Source organism: Euprymna scolopes, chromosome 32 (genome assembly GCF_053919585.1).
Source record: "Euprymna scolopes isolate OS-2025 chromosome 32, ASM5391958v1, whole genome shotgun sequence".
Classification (NCBI taxonomy): Eukaryota; Metazoa; Mollusca; class Cephalopoda; order Sepiida; family Sepiolidae; genus Euprymna; species Euprymna scolopes.
In genome coordinates, this window is record NC_136513.1 from 61,093,175 (window position 1) to 61,118,321 (window position 25,147).

General features: G+C 37.3%; 1 protein-coding gene across 4 annotated transcripts in view; it reads right to left on the minus strand.

The window, feature by feature from the left end:
- Positions 1–25,147, minus strand: part of LOC145256383 (uncharacterized) — a 1,175,042-nt gene that overhangs the window by 633,480 nt on the left and 516,415 nt on the right. For all 4 annotated transcript variants that reach the window (XM_080115220.1, XM_080115219.1, XM_080115221.1 and 1 more), the window contains one exon: positions 17,383–17,603. In XM_080115220.1, the coding sequence (XP_079971346.1) occupies positions 17,383–17,603 (221 nt within the window). The remainder of the gene's footprint in view (positions 1–17,382; positions 17,604–25,147) is intronic.

Sequence of the window (25,147 nt, forward strand, 5' to 3'; positions counted from 1 at the left end):
GCAGGCCAATCCAAGCATGGAACATCATGCTCTTCCAGAAACCTCTTAACATTGCCAGCTGTGTGAATGGGAGTATTATCCTGCATGAAGATGGGATTATCATCCAAATTCCGATTTAAGTAAGGTAAAAAATGCTCAAGCAACATATTAATGTACTTGACCGAATTAATTCGACCTTGCAAGCGAGCTATAGGCCCTGGACCATTGGTACTAATAATGCCCCACACCAAAACTGAACATCCGCCACCTTGCAGTGTTGAAACTGAGCACCTAGAATTAAATTCTTTGTCTTTCCTCCGACGGACGTACTGCGTACTATCACTGCCTAGCCTATTGAACTTGCTTTCGTCACTAAAAAGCACTTTTGACCAATATGAAGAGTCATGATATTCATTGCATCTGACGATGTCCAGATGGTGCTTCCTGTTCCTTACAGAAATCATTGGCTTGCATCTTTCAATATATTCCTCGCAAATTATATTCCTTTAATCTGTTCTTGACAGTAGAAAGAGAGTACTTTTTAACAAGATTGCACTGTTGTTGGATTTGGGGAGCCGTTTCAAATCTGTTTCTTAGGCTGCAGATCTTGATAGCATTGTCTTCCCTGTTAGAAGTAACTCTAGTATACTACCAGATTTAGGGGCATCACGAACACTGCCAGTGTTTTGGTGCTTTTGCACAGTCTTTCGTACAGTTTTCTCATCACATTTCAATCTGTGGCAGATTTCTCGATTGGATAAACCAGAAAGGTTGAGATTAATGAGCTCCTAACAATCACTAAGAGAAAGTCGTGGCATATGGACTAAATGATAAGTTGTATAACCTGGAACAACAACAATTACGATTAGAGATGCTTTGTTGCCTGTTGGTGGATATTTTAAACTGATTTAGGGGCGATAATTTAAGCTGATTTTGAGCGAATTTGTTGCTGCAGACTTTCTTTTTGTTTCCTTAATTTGAAGTTATTTTTTTTAAATTGACGTGAACACTAGAATATTTCAATTAAAAGTCAAATATGAACAGGTAAAATTATCTCTTCTCTTCTCTATCTTCTATCTTCTATCTATCTTCTTCTATTTATTCTTCTATCTTCTTCTATTCTATCTTTCTATCTCCTATCTATCTTCTATCTATTATATCTATCTATTGTGTCACATTTATGTCTATCTTCTATCTTCTTCTGTCTTCTATCTTCTTCTTCTATCTTCTATCTATTTATCTATCTATCTATCTTCTCTTCTTCTCTTCTCTATTCTATCTATCTTCTATCTACTTCTTCTCTATCTCTTCTATCTTCTATCTATCTATTCTATTCTATCTATCTATCTTCTATTCTATCTTCTATCTTCTTCTTCTTTTCTATCTATCTTCTATCTTCTTCTTCTTCTTCTTCTTCTTCTTCTTCTATCTTCCATTCTTTCTTCTTCTATATATATATATATATATATATATATATATATATATATAAAATGAACTCTTTTCCCCCCTCCAACTTTGACCTTAATAGGGTTAAAAATCATGACATTACATGCAAATGTAATGCGTACAGACTGTAGCACATTATCTGAGGAATAAAAGGCCAATCAAATGAGGTATAGGTTGTTTAAACAGATACATTAAATTTAGCTTAAATTTTCAGTTTTTGAAAAAATTACAAGGATTACAAATTACATGTGGACTTTCTTTTTGCCGGCACTGTATGTCAATGTATATGTATTGACGAACAGAAACCCACGATATTATACCATCTCTAGACATAACAGATACTACCCTTGGAAGACCAAGAAGGTATATTTAGGTTTCACGTACTGCTCAAAAGTGATATCTTTTTTTTATTTTATTTTATATTTTTTACATTGCGTCTTTGGTGATTGGGGATACTATTTATTAAAAAGGAGGATAGAAGGTGAAAACGTACGATGAACATTAAATTACCTGTGTACAAATAATTTAATATTCATTTTAGAATCTGTGACGGGCATGCGCAAAAGCACACAAAAAGTATGAGTTGTGCGTGCCTGCGTCGGGGAGCGAACCTGGGACGGTTAGATTACAAAGAAAAACGTTTGTGAGCGATACTTGGGTTCACCTGACGGCTATATAAAGTCAAGCTGAAACAAAGATTGCGAGTCGTTTCTTTTTTTTTGGTCGGTCGACAGTTGAAAAGAACTTGCTTGTGATGAGGGCACATTGCTCAATTTTGTCCGAGAAATGAGCAAAGGGGCAAGAAGTGAGCGCCAATCTCATCCCCCAAACTGGTGTAAATAGCCTATTGCCAATTGTCACGGTTCTCATCAATGAACTAACAATCGATGTGAGGCTCCTCAAGTCTCACGATAACAGAGCTGACCAACTTACTCGAGTACCACAGTGGTTGATAAATGAGAACAGAACCCAGAGAACTTGTGTGCACTGTGGCCACAGAGCACGAGCATGGCTCTCAGATACAGATAATTCATCAGTCCAGTGGACATCCCAGTGTGAAAAGAACATGGTACTTTGTAAAGTTGGTTAATCCAACAATAACTGAAACTCAAGTGCGATCGGTGGTTAAGGATTGTAAAGAATGCCAATCCATAGATCAAGCTCTGGTGCATTGGAAGCCAGGTAGGCTTAACGTCACGGATACTTGAAGTAGGGTTGCTATGGATATAACCCATTTCGGTCCTCAGGTGTGCTTGACATTGATAGATTGTGGTCCTAGCCGTTTTGCCATTTGGAGGCAGTTGTATCGACAGGATTCGGCTAGCGTCATTAAGGAGTTGCAGAGTATATTCTGTGAAAGGGGGCTGCCGACCGAATTGCTCACAGATAATGGTGCAGCATTTTGCGGAAAGGCAATTGCTGATTTTACACAGATGTGGGGCATGAACATTCGATTTCGGTGTGCTCACGTACCCTCCGGAAACAGTATAATCGAGCGATCCCATCGCACTATAAAGCGCATTGCGGCAAGAAGAGGTTGCATGATTTTGGAGGCAGTGAACGCTATGCAATGCTATACAATTATAGGATCCGTATAAAAGGTATCGATGAAGTGAGGGTGTCCAAGACCGCATTGGCTAATCTGTACAAGGAAGGGGATGCGGTTTGGGTGAAGAATCCACGGGGAAGATGCACAATGCAGTTCGGTACAGGAACAGTGACAAAAATAAATAGTCAACACTCAATATCAGTTGATGGAACACCACACCACATAAGAGATGTGCGCCCAGCATGCCGACATGACGTTATAATCAATGATGAACTCAATTCATCAGATGATGAAGACCCACTGCTGTACGAACAGCCAGATGACGGAAGCTCTTCAGAAGATGATGACAGAAGCTCTTCAGAAGATGATGAGGATCCAGAGCAAGACAAGTTTAATGATCCGGCAAACGAAGGCACCACTGAGGAAGTTCCTGAATCTGTACTATTAAGGCGAAATACCCGGACGAAAAGTCCTGCCCAGCATTGTCATATGTGTGATCTCGAGATCCGGGAGGAATGTGACGAGCATGCACAAAAAGTATAATCATAAGACAATGTAATTCTAAAACTATAAATCGAAGAACATGTGTTTCTTTCAAACCGAAAATGTAAGATGCTAAAAGCGTACACAACGGGAGAGAGATTGAAAAAGTAGAAATAATTCTCGATTTTTAACGGGACCTGTGAAAATTCCACAGCAGTATTTTTCACATGTAATATATTGCTGCTGTATATTGCTGCTGGGCATTCTGTTAAGTATAAAGGAAGGAACAATCATATTATTCTAGCCCTTTTATTAAAACTGTATCGCCCCACTACTAAAATAATAACTTTGATATATTCCTGGGCTGATTATTTCATTACAAACACACCGGTCAATTAACTGACATTTCACATTTCTCATAATTATTGAATATGTTACTATGTTCTAAAATAATTTATCATGATTTTAAGCCACATTATCGCCTGTCCCTTTATTAAAATAAAAAATTTGATTTATTGTATGGGCTGATTATTTCATTAAAAAAACACAACTACCAATTAACTCACATTACATCATTTTTCATAATTCTTAGATATGGTACTAATTTCGACAATCATTTTTCATCATTTAAACTTACCATATCGCACACCTTACTGAAATAATAACTTTAATATATTGTCTAGGCAGATTATTTCATTACAAACACACCGATCTCATTAACTCACATTTCATCATTTTTCATAATTCTTAGATATGGTACTAATTTGGACAATAATTTTTCATCATTTAAACTTACCATATCGAACACCTTACTAAAATAATAACTTTGATATATTGTCTAGGCAGATTATTTCATTACAAACACACCGATCTCAATAACTCACATTTCATCATTTTTGGTAATTCTTGAAAATGTTACTAATTTCGACAATAATTTTTCATAATTTAAACACACCTTATTGCCCTCTCTTACTAAAATAATAACTTTGATATATTTCCTGAGCTGATTATTTCATTACAAATACACCAATCAATTAACTCACATTTAATCATTTTTCATAATTCTTGGATATGTTACTAATTTCGATAATAATTTTTTATAATTAAAAACCCACATTATGCCCTCTTCCTACTAATATAAGAACTTTGATATATTGTCTGTGCTTATTATTTCATTACCCACACCAATCAAGTAACTCACATTCCATCATTTTTCATACTTTTGGATATGTTACTAATTTCGACAATAATTTTCATAACTTTAACCCACTATGCCTCTCCCTCTTACTTAAATGATAACTTTGATATATCGCCTGGGCTGATTATTTCATTAGAAACACATTAATCAATTCCGGGTATTCTCATAGTATATATGTTCCTCCTATCTAATCCAATTCCGAGTGACGCAGCATATTCTGCTAGTATATATTTTTCACCTATCTCATTTGATCCTGGGTGACACTGGGTATTCTGCTACTATATGTTTTCCACCTATCTCATTCAATACTGGGCGATGCTTTCTGCTAGTATATATTTGCACTTATCTCATTCAAACCCGGGACCGACTTCATATCCGCCACCCCACTATTAAAAATATGCATTAAATAAAGTAATGTTTAAATCGTAAACTGTTTCAGCCGTTTCTGGGATTGACTTTATATCCCCAACCCACTGCTAAAATATATATGAAATAATGTAATGTCTTAATAGTAAACTGTTTAAGTCATTTCCGGAACTGACTTCATATCCCCCACCCCACTGTTTAAAATATACTTGAAATAAAGTAAGGTATAAATCATAAACTGTTTCAGCAGCTTTTCGAAATTAATACATAAAAACATTAACATGGTTAGAGATTAGGCAACCATAGCTTCGACATGAATTTCTGAGTGTAATATCAGTTTCAGCATTCCAGTGACTTAAATCCCCCCTCTTTTGATCTTGGTTAATGGAGGAGAAATCCTTTATTACTGATACAATTTTTATTTTTGTTACTGACCAGAGTACCCCTTTTGGGGAGCTGCCTCCCTTCAATTTTTAACTGACCTCATGTCCAACTCTGCCCTTGTAGGGAGGCAAGTAAACAACAAAAATAATAATCAGAAGGGACATTTTTCAGGACATCTTATAATTAATCATAAGAGACATTTCCAGTGCATTTTGTAATTAATTAGAAGGCACATTTCCAGGGCATTTTGTAACTAAATCAGAAATTACTTTTCTCAGTTACTTTTGTAGTATTAAAACTTTGTTACATTAAATATTTACAATTCCTCCCAACGGGACAGATTTAGACACGAAGGTCGTTTTTTAACGTGGAGAAAAGGAAAAAAAAAATTGTCTTAGTCGTAAAGGATTTCTCCTCCACTGAGAGAGAAGAAATTGAAATGTATCACCTGACGACAGATACTACACTTGGATCTTAGCCACAAGGCCAAGAAGAACAAATCATTTTTATTAGCTTTGCCTCAACAGCGACACCAATTTTTTTAATTTGCTTTCAACCCAGATGTAAGCGTGACACACAAAAGAATATGCATGCTATCGTATTAATAATGATTATTTCTAAAGATATTTTTATAGAATTAAAAGACATATTACTCTGAGTCTATTATTTTTAATAAACATGTGTGTCGTTTGCGTGACACTGCTGTCCGAACTTTCACTTTCTGGTTACCACTTGACGCGTCTTCTCTCCACTCCAAAACGAACTTCTGCAACTTTAGCTTTTCTCTCCCCGAATCCGACTTTTCTCTTCTACAAATACAACTTCTCTGCTCGCAATCTAACTTCAGAATGCCTTCCTTCCCCAAATCACTCCTCTTTTATCTCCAATCAGGAGCATCTCATTTGCATACCTCGTGGTCATCCTGTAGGCATATAAAGAAACAGGGCAGACATTTTTGTTTCTTTCTTCTTCATTATGAACACGAGGTAAGCCACACAAAAACGCAGTCGGTCGTTCTTGTTTCTTTGTTCTTCATTTACACCACACGACCCCCTGATCTTCGAGATCAATAGGATACTTCGTAATCCTCCATCCAAGCAGGCCGCCTCCTCTCACGTTGAGGCCTCTGGGGGACAACTTCTCGGGGGTTAACGTTTTCAGGTTCACTACAACGCGGGCCTAAGTTAGGTCCAGCAGCATCATTTGCTTCTCAGTGGCCCTCGATTTCCCCTTCTTCACTGCCCTCACTGCATACCGGCAATGTCACACGACGCAGATCTAAGATATGCCGAGAAACGCCATTCACCATCACATTGTTCTTCGACTGCAATCCTGTTACGACCCCTCTTTTCCAACGAGTGGTACACTGTGCATTGGGGGGTTTCACTCACACCTCTTCACCTACTTTGATAGTGGCTTCTTCACTCTCAATTCCTGCTGTTTTGTTGCACGGATGCCGCCACTTATATGTGAAAACGGCCCTATGAGGCACAGTTGTCTCATCTTGTTTGGTCTTCGGCGAGATGTTATACCAAAACACCGCCTCTATGGGTGATACGTTGCTTTTTTCCGCAGCGGCTTTAATGGTGCGATGATTCCTCTCCACTATTCCGTTGCCACTCGGCCGATACGCTGCTCTGAAAAATTGCCTTACTCCCCACTTATCGCACACCCCTTTAAAGGCTTCCTTTCCCTCCTGCAGCCAGGCCTTCTTCACGCATGTCATCGAATCTGCCTTGTTTTTTTCTGACGGGACCAACACAACAGATACTCTCAACTGGAATTCCGCTATCAGGTCGGTGAGCACTCCGAGTCTGCGCTTGATCAGCATTTCCGCAGCACCCCTGGTCTTAACTCTCTTAACGCCAGTTACTGCCGACCGAATCCACGACGCTACCATTGCCGAATCGGTTTTGACTTCAATTATTTTCAATCCCCATTTCAGGGCCAGATTGATTCCTTTTATAGCGGCATCTAGTTCTGCTACGTTGATATGGGAGAAGTCGTTGTTTTTTCTTAGCCACGCCGCATCCTCCACAGTTACACCTCCTATCTCTAGTACGACGCCCAACGCCAGGTTACTGGCATCGCACCAAACCACACCCGCGTCTTCGCCGCTGACATACCATTTCCCTTTCACTGGGTCCTCATTCCTCACTCTCGCAATGACTTCTTGCAGCATGTTCATGACCTCCTTCGTCACACGGCCCTCCCAGCCATCAGTGCCTGTTTGTCGTTTAATAAAGCTGCATGCTATCCTGAGCCAGCCAGCGATAGGATAGTGCCCGATCAGCCTCCCGCAGACTGAGAAGAGTTCTCGCCTCGTCAGCTCAGATCCGACTTCGGGTATTGCATTCCCTCGTTCGAAGACAAGGCTTTCTTTTCCATCTCGCCTTAGTTTCAACCCCAGCACCGCTCCTCCATCTAGGGCCTCCACCGGTTTTGCAGTTAACCCATACTTCTCGACATGGCTTCTTACTTTCTCTGCTGTCACCTCTGCCTCCTCCACCAGGATGTCGTCAATGTACGAACTAGTGGCCTCCTCCACTGTACAGTCTTTGCTCAGCTCTATGGCTGACTGGGATAGCTTCCGTACATTCATATCTGATTTACCTCTGCACTCCATGTTTAAAAAGGATGTGCCCTCTATAGTATCAGATCTGACCGAATGGTTAATTGTAAGCATAGACCAATTCATACCATCCAAAAAATTTCAACAAAAACCTAACAGCCAGCCATGGTTCTCCCCAGGATGTGCTGCTGCTATCGCGCACAGAAATCACTTTTTCCATAGCTACCAACGTAATAGATGCACTGAAACTAAAGCTGCTTTCAGGTCTGCCAGCAACCACTGTAAAAGAGTAATAAAAAATGCAAGAGAGCTATATGCCCAGTCTGTTAAATCCAAGGTAGCTGATCAGCGGCTTGGATCCCACCAGTTTTGGCAAATAACAAATAGGATCCTGAACAGAAGTGTGCGTTCTATACCAACCATTATCAATGGACCCGAGGTCATCTCGTCAGCGTCAGACAAGGCCAAACTATTTGCAAAGAACTTTGCAGCTAATTCTACCCTATGCGACGAAGGCCATCAACTCCCCATATTTCCTCCTATAACACAGAACAAGCTGGGTAGCATACAAATATCCGTGCATGAGGTCGCCAAGCTAATAAAGAACCTAGATTCCAGTAAAGCAACTGGCCCTGATGGCATCCCAATTATAGTGTTAAAAAAGCTTCAACCAGAACTTGCTCCCATACTTACGAAACTATTTAAGCGCTGCCTTAAGGAGAAGTGCTTTCCGACTCTCTGGAAGACCTCTTCAGTTTGCCCTATATTTAAGAATTCAGGTGATAAGTCATCTCCCTCTCAATACAGACCTATAAGTCTCCTGTGTGTTATGAGTAAGTTGCTGGAATCCATATTAAATAGAGAAATAGTCAACCACCTCAGCAGGAATAACCTTCTTAGTGACACTCAATATGGTTTCCGCTCTGCAAGATCTACCGCAGATGTGCTGACAGTTATATCCCACAGGATAAGTGAATCTCTTGACAAAGGCTTTCTTTCTAGGGCAATTGCTCTTGACATATCAAAGGCCTTTGACAAGGTATGGCATAAGGGTCTACTTCACAAGATTTCCAGCTACGGTATAACGGGAAATGTTTTCTCAATCATTAAATCATTTCTCTCCGATAGGCTCATAAGAGTAGTGGTCGATGGACAAAAATCAGAGGCCTGCAATATAAATGCTGGAGTCCCCCAGGGGTCAATCCTGGGCCCAACTCTCTTCCTGATCTACATCAATGACCTCCCTAAACACATACTTAAATCATTCGTTGACATCTATGCTGATGACACGACCATCTACGGCAACACATCAAAAGCTGTAAATGACAAAGTTCTCTCTGATTCTCTCTCCTCTGATCTCGAGCGCGTGGTTCAGTGGGGGAAGATGTGGCTGGTTACCTTTAATGCATCCAAAACCAAACTCCTATCCTTACATCATCAACGCTCTGATCCCCATCTGGCATCAATTGTGATGAATGGCTCTCGTCTGGGTGAGGCTCCGTGTTTTGACAAGCTTCTGGGTTTGACCTTTACTCCTGATCTGAAATGGAACACGTACATCAAGTCTGTTGCCAAGGTCGCTGGAAAGATGGTGGGATCCTTCTACCGCTCCAGAAGATATCTCACTACTGATGCAATTCTCTATCTCTATAAAAGCCAAGTACGTCCAAGGATGGAATACTGTTGCCATATCTGGGCAGGAGCTGCTAAAAACAGCCTATCCTGCCTTGACAGAGTACAAAATAGACTTCGTGGCTTAGTGGGGGATGCCCTCTTCTCTACCCTGCAACCTCTCTCCCACAGAAGAGACGTTGCGAGCCTGTCCTTGTTTTATCGTTATTTCCATGGCAGATGCTCGTCTGAACTCCAATCTCTGGTCCCCCCTCGCCAATCTTTCACGAGAAACACCCATCTGGCTGAATCCACTGTGAAAAATTTCCCCCACTCTATATCTGTGCCTAAATCAAAACGCGGATTCCATGAACAAAGCTTCTTTCCTAGAACTGCACGCCTGTGGAACTCTGTTCCGTCTGCCTGCTTCCCTCCGGACTACAATTTGGATGTCTTCAAGTCCAATGTTAACAAATTCCTAATGAACCGCCCCCTTAAGTAAACACTTCAGCAAATCTCCTCACTAACTTAATGTACTTGCAATAACAATAACCCTTATCCCTGAGTGGCTTCCGGGCCTTGATAAGTGGTGATCACTGTGTAAAAAAAAAAAAAAAAAGCACTGTCTTCAGCACGGCAGTCAAATTTTGGGGGCGGAACTCAGCCCAAAGCCTAACCTCGTCAGACAATACACCCGCCCCTTGTACCGGACCAGTTGGTACTGCCAGAGTTTTTCATCTACATGGATCTGCAGATATGCCGATTTCAGATCGACAATGTTAGTGGCCCGCCCCATTCTTCTCCATTTCCTCATGACCTCCTCACATACATCGATCCCCGTTCCAGTGTGGCAGGCTACATGTCTGTTCAATTCCCTAAAATCCGGCACGGGCCTAATCTTGTTTTTGGTAGGCTGAACAACCGTCAGTAGTGGCAACACTCTTTTTTCTTCCCCTGTCCACGGTTTCAGAATTCCTTCTTTTATCCACCTCTCCACTTCTTCCTCGAATCCTTTTCTTATTTCTCCTCGCAGGGTGTTTTCGTAGCAGCCCACCTTATTCTGTAGTTCTGGGGGCCCGGAGATCCATTTCCATTCCAGCGTCCACCTCACGCCATCAAACTTCGCCAGGAAATCTTTGTCCTCAATGCAGCAAACCTCCGGTTTTGGGGTTCTGACGGTTCTATCACCTTCCACTCCTGCCATCCCCACTGCGCCGAGATGTCCAAACGTCACTTGGCCCCCTCTTAACGTAGCGCCCCCCAGTCGGTTAATTGCACTAATACCTATAATCACGTCGACACCACCGACCAGATGATTCAACACTAGGGCTTGCAGTCCAATGGGCACCCCTTGCACCATTACTTCCGCTGTTGTCTCTCCTAGGCATTTCACATCCCTGCCATCCACGGTCCTAATAATCCTGGTTCCGCTCCATGACCTCGCAACATTCCTCGCTAACAACGTTGTAGTGCAGCCTGTGTCGACAAGGGCTATGGCTCTCTTCCCATTGACTACCACCGGTAACCGAGGCAATGTTCCATCATGCGCCATTTCCACACAGAAGGGGTAACCACTGGCGCAATAGCTCCCCTTCACTCGTTTCCTTGGTCCCGTGCAGCAACACAATAGCGGCTAATATGCCCCACTTGTCCACATCGGTAGCACGTGATCCCCGGTCTCGGCTCTTTGCGACTTGATCAGATGAGGACCCTGGCACTGGAAACACTTGATGGCAGGTCTCCCCTCCTGTCGCCTCGCCGGCTGCCTCTCATTCAAGTGAGGCCTCATGCACATATTTCCACTCACAGCTGCAGCCACGATTGGGCTTTTAACATTTTTCACTAGGACTCTGGCGTGGACCAAGAGATCGTCCACTTCCATAGAATGGATCCCCGTGATTCTCTGCATGTTCGCAGAGATTTTCTCTGGGAAGCCGTTCACTAGGTACAGCTTTACCGGCATCTCCAGGCTCCTCCCAACGTAACCAGCAAACCCTGCCAGTCTCCTGATCTCTGCCGCAAAGACGTCAACGGACTCGCCGGTCCACCTCAAACTTGACAGCTTGCCAAGTGCTTTAAATGGGTCCTCAGCGAAGGCCAATTTCAGCCTTTGCTCCAGTAAGGCAAGGTCTTCCTTGTCTTCATCTCGCATCTGCTGGTAAATCGTGAGGGCTTCCCCCTCTAAGTATAGCAGCAGCAGGGTGACCACATCTTCTATCTTTTGCAGCTTCGCCACCATTTTTAATTTCTCCAGCCACTTAATCAGGTCACCCTCCCCAGTAAAGGGTGTCAACATCTAAGTGCTCAGTCTCCACTCAGCCATGTTAATTTGCTTGATGCGCCGAAATAGCTTGTCGTTTGCGTGACACTGCTGTCCGAACTTTCACTTTCTGGTTACCACTTGACGCGTCTTCTCTCCACTCCAAAACGAACTTCTGCAACTTTAGCTTTTCTCTCCCCGAATCCGACTTTTCTCTTCTACAAATACAACTTCTCTGCTCGCAATCTAACTTCAGAATGCCTTCCTTCCCCAAATCACTCCTCTTTTATCTCCAATCAGGAGCATCTCATTTGCATACCTCGTGGTCACCCTGTAGGCATATAAAGAAAAAGGGCAGCCATTTTTGTTTCTTTCTTCTTCATTATGGACACGAGGTAAGCCACACAAAAACGCGGTCGGTCGTTCTTGTTTCTTTTTTCTTCATTTACACCACAATGTGCGTACGTTAAATGTCCGAATAAATTATTATCAAATATTTCAAAATTACTTTTACATTACAGTTTTTTTAAGAAGAAACTTTCGATGAGAAATTGCATCCAGAATATCAATACAGGATAATAAGGTTTCACTAAGAAAATAAACATAAAATTAAGAGAGAAAAAAAAACACGTTTTCTTTAAAACGTACGGTCCAATAGCGACATTTTGTTTTTTTTGTTTTTTTGTTTTTTTGTTTTTTTTTTTTGCGTCTTCGGTGAGCGTGAGGTCCTATTGTAAACATAATACCGAATTATGTACCCTTGACCCGAGCTCTCCAGGAAGGAGAGAGAAAAGCACTTTAATGGCGGACCTAATAAAGGTATACACGTACGTCGCTTATCGAGATTAACTATCGTGTCTTGTGGTCTTTCCCTTATGAGGCCAGGTCTTTTCTTCATACATGGTGTCAGGAGTCGGATAAAAATAAAAAATAAGAAAAGAAAGGAAAAATACAACGACCCATCCTAAATAAGAAACATGAAAATACGTACGAACTATAAAGGACGCACTTCTCACTACGTGGTAAACTTTATTCGTTTCTTTCTTTGTTTTTTTTTGTTTTTTAATATCCACTTAGTTAATATCCAGTAACAATACATAGTCTATACACTTTGACATTCTAGTTAAACACAAAAATGTCTAACCCAAACGAAGCTTCATCAAAACACACAGAAATCGACCCAATTTCTTTCATGTTACAAATGCAACAACAACTTGCTATGCAAGAACAGATGACGAACCTCGTGGCACGCCTTCTGCCCATCGAGCAACACGCCCCCACCCCATTGTCGCGTCATTCACGGGTGAAACTCGAGTTACCTGTGATAGAACCTGGCTCGTCAGACAACAAACGGGTCATTTTTAAGGATGCATGGCTTCGTTATAAAGAGATGACGCAACTTACCGATCCCACAGAAATCCGAAATGAGCTACGAGCTGCATGCAGTTCATCTGTCAACGAAATGTTGTTCAACTTCGTTAGTCCAGATGCCTGAATAATACCACAGAGGAACAACTGCAAGAATATATTAAATCCGTCGCAGTGAAAACCGCCCATCCTGAGGTATACCGTCAGCAATTCTTTATAATGAAGCAAAGTGATGGGGAGACTATCACGTCCTTTATTTCCTGGTTGAAATCACAAGCGATGCTCTGCGCTTTCACTTGTGGCAACCAGCAATGTGCAGTGTCATTTTCTGAGGACATGATCAAATCTCAAATCATTGCCAGATTACGGGACATCTCTCACCAGAGCAAAATTTTAGAAAAGATTACGTCCCTGCCAACTCTGAATGATTTAATTAGACGCCTCTTGACTCTGGAATCTACCAGCAGAGCATCAAATCACTTCCGACCAGCAAAGATCACACAAGTGGCCCAATTTAAATCTGCGGCATCAAAAAGTTTCTACCACCAAATAAGACAAGACATAACGATAGCAAATGCAAAGGTTGTGGACACAAGACACACCAAAAAGGACGAAGACAATGCCCCGCTTGGGGCAAATCATGGCACAAATGTGGCAAAGAGAACCACTTCTCAACTACATGCCACGGCACAGCATCGTCAAATGCCAAAATGGGAGACTACCCAAATGACAACCAGGATGAAGATTCTTCATTCATATCGACAATGATTGTGCAACCTGAATGACTAGAGGAAGAAGAGGGGATCCCGCATGGTGCATGGACCAACAATAAGTTCACACCAGGCCGACCAGAGCCACCTCCACTTTTCAATATTACCATCACATTAGATACAAAGGCCCACCAACACCTTGGTTGATTCAAACATACAAATATGGAACACCAACCCGTCCAATTGCCCGCTTTGGCAGACACGGGAGCTCAGACAAGTACAGCTGGTGTAGATTTATTAAACAATCTTGGGTGCACTTCTGAACATCTGCTGCGCACTAGGCACTGGTTACGTGCCGTTAATGATGACAACCTGCCCATCATGGGGATCTTAATTGGCACAATGTCACTCGGTAAGGCAGCATGTTTGGAGCTGATATACATCAGCCCAAGGGTTAAGGGTCAATAGATATCACAGACGGCCCTGATAAAAACTAAACATTATCAACGACGACTTTCCAGCACAACTTAGTAGTCTGGTAGCCACAACGAAGATGGACCCCAAACCAACTGACCAAGTGTTAGCCCCTTGCGGATGCCCATACAGATCACCATGCCCACCACTACCAGACAAGCTGCCATTTCCCGCCACACTTGATTATCGAGGAGAGATAGAAAGCTAGATCAAATGCCACTTTGCCAGCAGTGTGTTTAATACATGTACATACCAGAAATTGCAGACCATGACCAGAGAACCGCTTACTATCACATTCCTCGACAACCACCAACCTAAGGCTATTCACAAACCAATCCCTGTCCCCCACCACTGGAAAGAGGCTGTCAAATCCCAGCATGATGTTCAGTGCTACATCTGCAGATGTAGCGCTGAGCATCATTGAACAAGTGCCAGCAGGGACACCAATGACATGGTGTTCAAGAATGATCACAGTGCCCAAAAAAGACGGCAGCCCACGTAGAACGATCGACCTCCAAAATTTAAATGCAGTGACAAGACAAGAAACACACCACACACCCTCTCCATTCAATCTTGTCAACACGATACCCCCAGGAAAAAAGAAAACTATTCTGGATGCCTGGAACGGACATCATAGTGTTCCTCTGGCTGTGAAAGCACGGGATGCCACCACTTTCATAACAGGATGGGGAAGATACAGGTATTTGTGAGCTCCCCAAGGTTTCCAAGCATCCAATGATGGTTACACAAAGAGATTTGACACCATTACAGAAGGTTTCCCTCGTGTGGCTCGCTGTGTGGACGACTCTATCTTGTGGGATGATGATATGGCACTGTCTTTTTGGCACACCATTAGATACATGATACTATGTGCTGAAAATGGAATAGTATTCAACCCAGAAAAATTCCAATTTGCAAAAGACAATGTAGAGTTTGCTGGCTTCGACATCAACCTAACAGGGAACAAACCATCTCAAAAATTACTTGAGGGTATCAGAAACTTCCCATCACCGACAAATATTACCTGTAGATCTTTCTTTGGTCTGATTAACCAAGTTTCATATGCGTTTGTCCAAGCACCCATCATGTCACCCTTCAGAGAACTACTGAAACATAACAGCAGGTTTTACTGGGACAATACATTGGAACAACTCTCCCAGCAATCCAAGGAAACAATCCTAGAGAGCATCCAGGATGGCGTTCAAACATTTGAAATAAATCGCCCAACATGTCTGACTACAGACTGGAGTCGAGCAGGAATGGATCACCGTTGTGGGCCAGGATATTGGAAAGTTGTATATGCTGGCTCCTGATTCACTAGACCTGCTGAAAACCGGTATGCACCAATTGAAGGGAAAGCTTTAGCTATAAAGTTTGGATTGGAAAGCTTCCAAATGTTTGTTTTAGGCTGCATCCACCTGATACTTGCTATTGACCATAAACCCCTTGTGCCGATATTCAATGATCGTAGCTTGGATGAAATAAAAAAATCCCAGGATTTTAGATATAATGGGGGCAGACCCTGATGTACCAGTTCAGGGCCATATCAATACCAGGCAACGCCAATAGTGGAGCAAATGCCCTGTATCGTATCCCTACACCTACCACCAAAGTCGCAGCAGCTGAATCGGACAGCATGGAAGAAGCGTTGCAAGCTGGAATAGGATCCCGATACAACCAAGAAACATCTCCTATCAAGAGGGCACACATACAGCAAGAAGACACGATGGATCATCAATACCTGAACCTCGTGGAAGCAATAGAAAAGGGATTCCCTGAACACAAGGATCTTCTACAGCCAAATATTAGAGAATTCTGGAATATGCGAAGCGACCTATACACCGTTCAGTCTCTAGTATTCAAGGAAGGCCGCATATTAATCCCAAAAAGCCTATGTTGCAAACTCATCGACCAACTCCATGTTGGCCACCAGGGGGTCAACAGTACAACGAACAGTAATAAACGTATCTATATACTAGTAATCTAATGTTCGTAGTATGTTATCACTCCTTTTTTTATATCCTCCTTTTTCATATCGAATAATTTATAATCTGGAAACCGTGACACACGTACGTACATATATTAATACCGTAGTAGCTTTAACGTACGTATGTTAAAGGTACTACGGTATTAATATATAGATTACTATCAACTCAAAATTACTGTATAAATAATAAACATAAAATAGAGACGTCTCGATGAGGATTCTAGTTTCTTTTCATGTTCGAAATAAAATGTTTCTCCCAGCATCATTGGGGACGCTGATCTCTACTAAGGTTGATTCTTTCTACTTCTTGTTCCATATCATTATGTCAGGTTTCTCTTTTTATTTTTTTATTTTCTCATAATTTTGTTCCAGTTGGAGATGGGGCATCCTACTAGACGCCAGACCCGTTATCCATACATTCCAATCGGGACATTTTTGTAAGAATGTGCCCTTTCAATTGCAATCGTTTGACTGTCTCTCTTGCACTTGGTTCACTGGGTATATTTGCCAGGTAGTTTTTGAAATGCTTTTTCATAAGTTCTGTTGCTCCTATTATTACATGATGGAGATCTTAAGATTTTATATTTTAGTTACTACGTTTTATTTAACAGTTAATCTAACGGAAAACTATATTGAGTAAACAGTATTCTGTTTATTTTCGGGGAATAACTCATAAAAAATGGTTTCTTTAATAAAATTGAAATAAAAATTGTAAATGTATTGTGTTCTTGATTATTTTATTGGGTTTTATATTCTATCTAATATTTTATTTTACTGCTCAATCATAACGATTTATTTCGCTCTATTCGTATGACGTCACATCTGTTTGACATCAAGTGATTGGAATACATACATACATACATGTGAAAGAGAGCAAAATAATCTCGCTGACGAGAGAGAGAGAGAGAGAGAGAGAGAGAGAGAGAGAGAGAGAGAAATATACATATGATGAAAAGAAGAACAAAGAGAAGGGATTAACTTGTGCAATTGTTTACCACTGAAAAGATAGCGGTTCCTTCCAATGATTCGATGGTCATAGATTGGTCTGAATGAGCGCTTGAATCGTCGGCTGCCGGACCCCACCTGACGGCGTATTGCTTATATGTTTCAATTTGCGTCAAATTTAAACAGCCACTCCCTGGCCAACGGGCCATCACCCACGAAACGTTCACCTGATGGAGATTAGTTTCACTATCGATGTTCAGTGCAGCTTCACCTGAAAAAGATGAAGTCGAAATCAACTTATGATGCTTGCAGATTAAGTGAGATAATTAAGATGTATTTTTTTACAGGAGAGTCACTACTTATAATAAAGGTGCAGAGTCATTCGAGGATGAGTGATAATAAGTGAACATCGTAATATACGGTAATGGTGACAATCTGTTGGAAATTGATTATTTACGAGGACAAACGACGAATAAAGTATCATGTCATTTGACGTTATATAAATCAATCGATCTTTTCATGGTTGAAAATAAATGATTTACTATTATTTTTTACTGATAATCAGTGGTAAGAACACGTGATGCTCCCTGGAGCCTGAGTCTCCTCCAATGTCATACTATAGAATTTTATTATATTTTTTAATGTACTGTTTAATCTTTTTGTCCACAGAATCTACATTTACTGTTTGGGTGGGGGATCATCTATTTTAGCTCGTTGTTCTGTATAGTTGTCAGTCGTGATTCCATTTTTAATAACTAAATATTTTCAACAATTCTTGTACATTTTCTTTTCATTTTTTCTATATCTAGAATAATTATTCAGATTTCGTATTATATATATATATATATATATATATATATATATATAGTTAATAAAACATGTTTGAAAAAGAGTTAAAAACATTTTTAATTTGAAAAGGAAACACTAAATAAGTAGATAGTCCTTAATCCACGAAGTTTCAAAGAAATACTTTCCTTCTAATTAGAGGGTAGGAATTAGCAAAATGCGGGATCGGATTTTGCTTGCAAAAGTATTTGATGAAACTGCATCATTTGGATGTTGATTGTAGCTTATGAATGTACGAAATGTTGAATTTTTTAGCGGTTAGAATATGTTAGTAAAGATTTTTAAAAAGTAAGGAGAGATAATCTTATTTGTCTAATAAAAGGATCAAAGGGAGGTAATTAGCGTTTATTCTTTTTATATTATACTAGCGAGGGGTACCCGGCGTTGCCCGGGTGTTTTTCGGGGTATGTGAAAAAAAAACAGGTGCCCGTGGAAAAAAAAAGCCTTCACGATGCGCAGTTGGAAAATAGTAAAGTGTTAAAAAAAAACAGGTGCGCGTTTTTGATTGACGTGACGGCGATAGGTATTCAGCAGTTACGATTTTGTGCGGGACAGTTTTGAATGAGGTGAATAAATCGGTTTGTTTGTTTTTAAAAACCCGCTCCCTGTTTATTAGGAGGAGCGAAATGAAAGCTACAGTCTGATATGACGAAGTCGACATTGAACAAACGTTACTTAGCTCTCTTGAGACAACTGGCTTTCGGCCTGTTGTATTTATTTGCTCCCCCACCGAGCAAATTAGGCACAAGGCCAATTTTTAATGTGAGGAGTCAAGGGAAGGGGAAGGGAAAATGGGGACCAGCTCCCGAGAGGAGGGAAATGGGAGCTGGTTAAAGGTCAAGCATGTGGGGTTGCCCCCACATCTGGTCTTTGCTAGTCATAGCTAGTCCTAGCTAGTCATAGCTTGCAGTATCTGTCGGAACAGATACTACACTTTGATCATGTCACCCGGGCCCCGGAGGGCGCGCGGGCAAGTGGCTTTCGGCCTGTGATTAGAGTCGAGTTTCGCTTTTTTTTTAATACCGAAAACCGAATGTAACGCGTGCCGATGCGGGAAATGTGGAATAATTAACGTTTGAAAGTCAATAAAATTAAATAGACAGGCGAGCTCCGTGGATAACTCTGGGATATTACAATTTGTAGATGATATAAAAAGTTTTAAGAAGTTGTGAACCGAGCAAGCGCTTCTTTGAAAGAAGCCTTTCGTGGACATCGAGGAAAAGCGAACATACATACACACATACATTTTCGCTTTTATATATATAGATAATATAAGAGGATCTTATTGAACTTAAAATATTTTAATAATTTATTTCCTTATTTATTGAAATTAATAAATATACTATATTTAAATAAGATATACAATAATGTTAAATATATCGGATAAACTAATATACATAATAATAATGATGATCCAAATTTTATTAATGTGGATATTAAGTTATAAATTAAAATTTCAAGATAGATTATTAATAAGCAACATTTTCCAAATGTTTTCCAAGTATATTCCAAAAATCTTGAGACAAACACAGCCAGAAAATTCTTTAAAATATTAGAAAAAAACTTTTAAGCCCCTCATAGATACAGTAAAATCTTTAATAAGAACTCGATCAAAATGTCTTACTCAACTATGCCAAACCTGCATCAAAAAATAATTAGTTCTCACAATATAAAAATTAATAATATACAAAATACAAATACAGAAAATATAGCAGGCTGTAACTGTAGAAGAAAAAATAGATGCCCTCATCAAGGTGCATGCAAAATAAAAAATGTAATTTATAGCTGCACAGTATCACAAACCGCAAATTTAAATCGACCACACGATTAAATAACCGCACTCACTTTAACCAATCTACCAATCAAATACAGAGCAACCCTTCACATACCAATGCCACGCCTAATCTACCTGACAATAAATGCATTAAACAAAACGCAATCTACTTCGGTTCCAAATCTGGACTTATTTAGCATAGGATTTCAACTCATAAGCAATCCTCTACAAATCCCTGTTGAATCTAAGCATATCTAAGCATATTTGGCGACTCAAAGATAAGAATATTTCCTTCAATTTGAAATGGGAAATAATAGGATCATATAAAGGACAGATTCTGTGCACTTTGTATGTCTGAGACCCTTGAGATTTTAAAATATGAAAATATCAAAAATAAAAACATCCTCCTAAATTCTTAGCTTACATTCGCATACAATCATAAACGTTGGTTTAAATTTAACAAATATAAACCACCATAAGTCATTAAAAATGTTGCTTATTAATAATATATCTTGGAATTTTAATTTATAACTTAATATCCACATTAATAAATTTGGATCATCATCATTATTAATAATATTAGTTGATCCGATATATTTAACATTATTGTATATCTTATTTAAATATCTATTTAAGTTTAACCTATACTATATTCATTAATTTCAATAAATAAGTAAATGAATTATTAAAATATTTTAAGTTCAATAAGATCCTCTTATATTATATAAAATAAAAAGAATAAACGCTAATTATCTTCCTTTGATCATTTTATTACACAAATAAGATTATCTCCCCTTATTTCTTTAAAATATTTACTAACATATTCCGCTAAAAATGTTCCATTGGCGTTCGCTTTTAAAATCCAACATTTCGTACATTTATAAGCTACAATCTGTTCTTCAGATGCTGCACTTCCATTTCTCGTTCTCTTTCAGTGGAGGAGAAATCCTTCACGATTGAGACAATTTTTATTTTTGTACCTTTTCTCCACGTTAAAAAACGACCCTGGTGTCTAACTCTGTCCCGTGGGGAGGCATAGTAAATAGGTACAATCAACATCCAAATGAATTCTTCGGCGATAATTACGGTTTTCAAAAGGCGAACAATTAAAAGGTGTGTATATATATATATATATATATATATATATATATATATATATATATATATATATATATATATATATATATATATATATATATATATAATTGTTATCTTTTATTAAAAACATATTATTATAACCTTATATTTAAACCAAATTCAGATTCTGCCTTAAAAAATGTTAGGTTTATTTATGGTGTCGTTTATATATAAATAAAACCCCACCCAATACTTTTGCTGGTGAGGAGACTTTGGTTAAAAAAAAAACTGTCAAAATTATTGTCCATGACGTAATGTCTACCGCAATAAAAACATCGTTTCTGAAACGCTCGCTCGTACAAATTATTGACTTTGTGGTGTTCCTTCTTATGAAACAGATTTTTAATTTTTAATTTGAATTTGAATTTTAAATTATCAATCACATTACTAAATATATATATATATATATATATATATATATATATATATATATATATATATATATATATATAGGTAGGTAATTGTAGGTAATTTGATTATTATAGTAAAAAAAATGATTATAACAGCCCCTTAAAGATATTCGTTTCTTATCGTTGAGCACTTTCAGATGAATTAAAGTCGGTCAACTTAGCTCTTATGCATAGATCATCGTATAACGATTAGATCACTCTCTGACTGACGTAATGAACATTTAAAATTAAAAATGTTTAAATTCGTCGTTATTTCACGCAGTTAATGGTAGCCGAATGGATTAGGTCTTCGCTAACCAAGCCAGAGATGTCTCGTGATGCGGGGTTCGAATCGTTCGACTGGTATTAATCGTGACACCCTGCATTGAAGATTCCCGAAAGGATGAAACACTAGTGTCTGTAGGTAATTTGATTATTATAGTAAAAAAATAATTATATATATATATATATATATATATATATATATATATATATATATATATATATACATACATATACATATATATATACTAGGAAAAGTGCCTGTCGTTGACTGGGTTCAAAAACAGCCTACAGAAAATGGACTTTGATTTATGAAAGTATGATAGATTATGAAAAGGAAGGGTTGTAAAGAGATAGCTTCGAATTTGGGGGTATCAAAACCAAAGAAAAATATGATGAAAGTAAAAATAAAATGGATAAACCCCATAATTTATTATACCATACCTGTCCACACTGAAACACTTATCACAATATTCTGTGGATCTATATTAAAAAACCTTGTTAAACTTTGGGACATATTTCCATTCTATTGAGGTCAGGCGCGAACGAACACCCCATAATTTTAATATACCATATTTCTTCAAACTGAAACATAATTATCAAAGTATACTTACGCAGATAGATATGAAAAGTCTTCATAAAAGTTTGTGCCTATTTCCATTCTATGGAGGCCAGGCGCGAACGCAGACACCACAATTTTATCATACCATCTCTATTTAAGTTAAAACATACTTATCAAATATTCTTATGTACATCTATATCAAAAACACTTGTAAATGTTTTTTTTTTAATATTTAAATTTTTTATTTCCATACTTTGTGGACCAGGCGCGAACGCAGACCCCACAATTTTTATGAACCACCGTTCTGCCAGATCACACATACCCATTCCTGTGTCTCGATACATCTTCTATCAATATATGTAATCTGTTTTTTAAAATAGTCAACCATATAGGAGCCTATTCGTGACCAAACACACACACAGACACACACACACATTCAGCTTTATATATATATATATAAAGGAGAATATGTGTGTGAGGACACTTCTCAACATATATACTCGAGAACAAAAGGGCTTGTAGAAGTCAAAATTGAAAAATTGGTACGGGGGTGGGGTCATCAGATTTGTCAACTGTTTCAGGACTGCACATGCGCGAATCGTTCATATCATATTAAGAATAAATACGTTTGAAAACACTTTTAAAGAACGTGCCAAGCTGGTCTAATGGTTATCTACTTGACTCACTGTCTTTAGATTTTAGGTTTCAATCTCAGATCAAGTATCAAATATGTTTTTACTTACAAAAAGTGAACTGCTTAGAAAAACATAAAACTCGCATGCAAAAGTTTTAGTTTCTTTCCTTTTTTTTTACTTCACTTTTTTTAAAGAAATTTAACGTTACGTTTAATACCGGACAACGCCGGGTACATCTTGTAGAAGTATAATATATTAAAGTATGATATATTACAGTGTGATATGCTAAAGTGTGTTGTATTAAAGCTTGATATATTAAAGTATGATATACTAAGTGTGATATATTAAAGTATGATCTATTAAAGTATGATATATTAAAGTATGATATATTAAACTGTGATATATTAAAGTGTGATATAATAAAATGTGATATAATAAAGTGTGTTATATTAAAGTGTGATATATTAAAGTATGATATATTAAAGTGTGTTATATTAAAGTATGATATATTAAAGTGTAATATATTAAAGTGTGATATATATTAAAGTATGATATATTAAAGTGTGTTATATTAAAGTGTGTTATATTAAAGTATGATATATTAAAGTATGATATATTAAAGTGTGTTATATTAAAGTATGATATATAAAAGTGTGTTATATTAAAGTGTGATATATTAAAGTATGATATATTAAAGTGTAATATATTAAAGTGTGTTATATTAAAGTGTGTTATATTAAAGTATGATATATTGAATTATGATATATTAAAGTATGATATATTAAAGTATGATATATTTAAGTGTGTTATATTAACGTGTGATATACTAAGTGTGATATATTAAAGTGTGATATATTAAAGTATGATCTATTAAAGTATGATATATTGAAGTATGATATATAAAAGTGTGTTATATTAAAGTATGATATATTAAAGTATGATATATTAAAGTGAGTTATATTAAAGTATGATATAAAAAAGTATGATATATTAAAGTGTGTTATATTAAAGTATTATATATTAAAGTATTATATATTAAAGTGTGTTATATTAAGCTATGATATATTAAAGTATGATATATTAAAGTGTGTTATATTAAAGTATGATATATTAAAGTATGATATATTAAAGTGTGTTATATTAAAGTGTGATATATTAAAGTATGATATATTAAAGTGTGTTATATTAAAGCTTGATATATTAAAGTATTATATATTAAAGTGTGTTATATTAAAGTATAATATATTAAAGTGTGATATATTAAAGTGTGATATATTAAAGTATGATATATTAAAGTATGATATATTAAAGTATGATATATTAAAGTATGATATATTAAAGTGTGTTATATTAAAGTGTGATATATTAAAGTATGATATATTAAAGTGTGTTCTATTAAACTATGATATATTAAAGTATGATGTAATTAAGTTTGTTATATTAAAGTATGATATATTAAAGTATGATATATAAAAGTGTGTTATATTAAAGTATGATATCTTAAAGTATGATATATTAAAGTGTATTATATTAAAGTGTGTTATATTAAAGTATGATATATTAAAGTATTATATATTAAAGTGTGTTATATTAAAGTGTAATATATTAAAGTGTGTTATATTAAAGTATGATATATTAAAGTATGATATATTAAAGTATGATATATTAAATTATGATATATTAAAGAATGATATATTAAAGTATTATATATTTAAGTGTGTTATATTTAAGTATGATATACTAAGTGTGTTATAATAAGTGTGATATAATAAGTGTGAAATATTAAAGTATGATATATTAAAGTATGATATATTTAAGTGTGTTATATTAAAGTGTAATATATTAAAGTATGATATATTAAAGTGTGATATATTAAAGTATGATATATTAAAGTATGATATATAAAAGTGTGTTATATTAAAGTATGATATATTAAAGTATGATATATTAAAGTATGATATATTAAAGTGTTATATTAAAGTGTGATATATTAAAGTATGATATATTAAAGTGTGTTATATTAAAGTATGATATATTAAAGTGTGATATATTAAAGTATGATATATTAAAGTATGATATATTAAAGTATGATATATTAAAGTATGATATATTAAAGTATGATATATTAAGGTATGATATATTAAAGTATGATATATTAAAGTATGATATATTAAAGTATGATATGTAAAA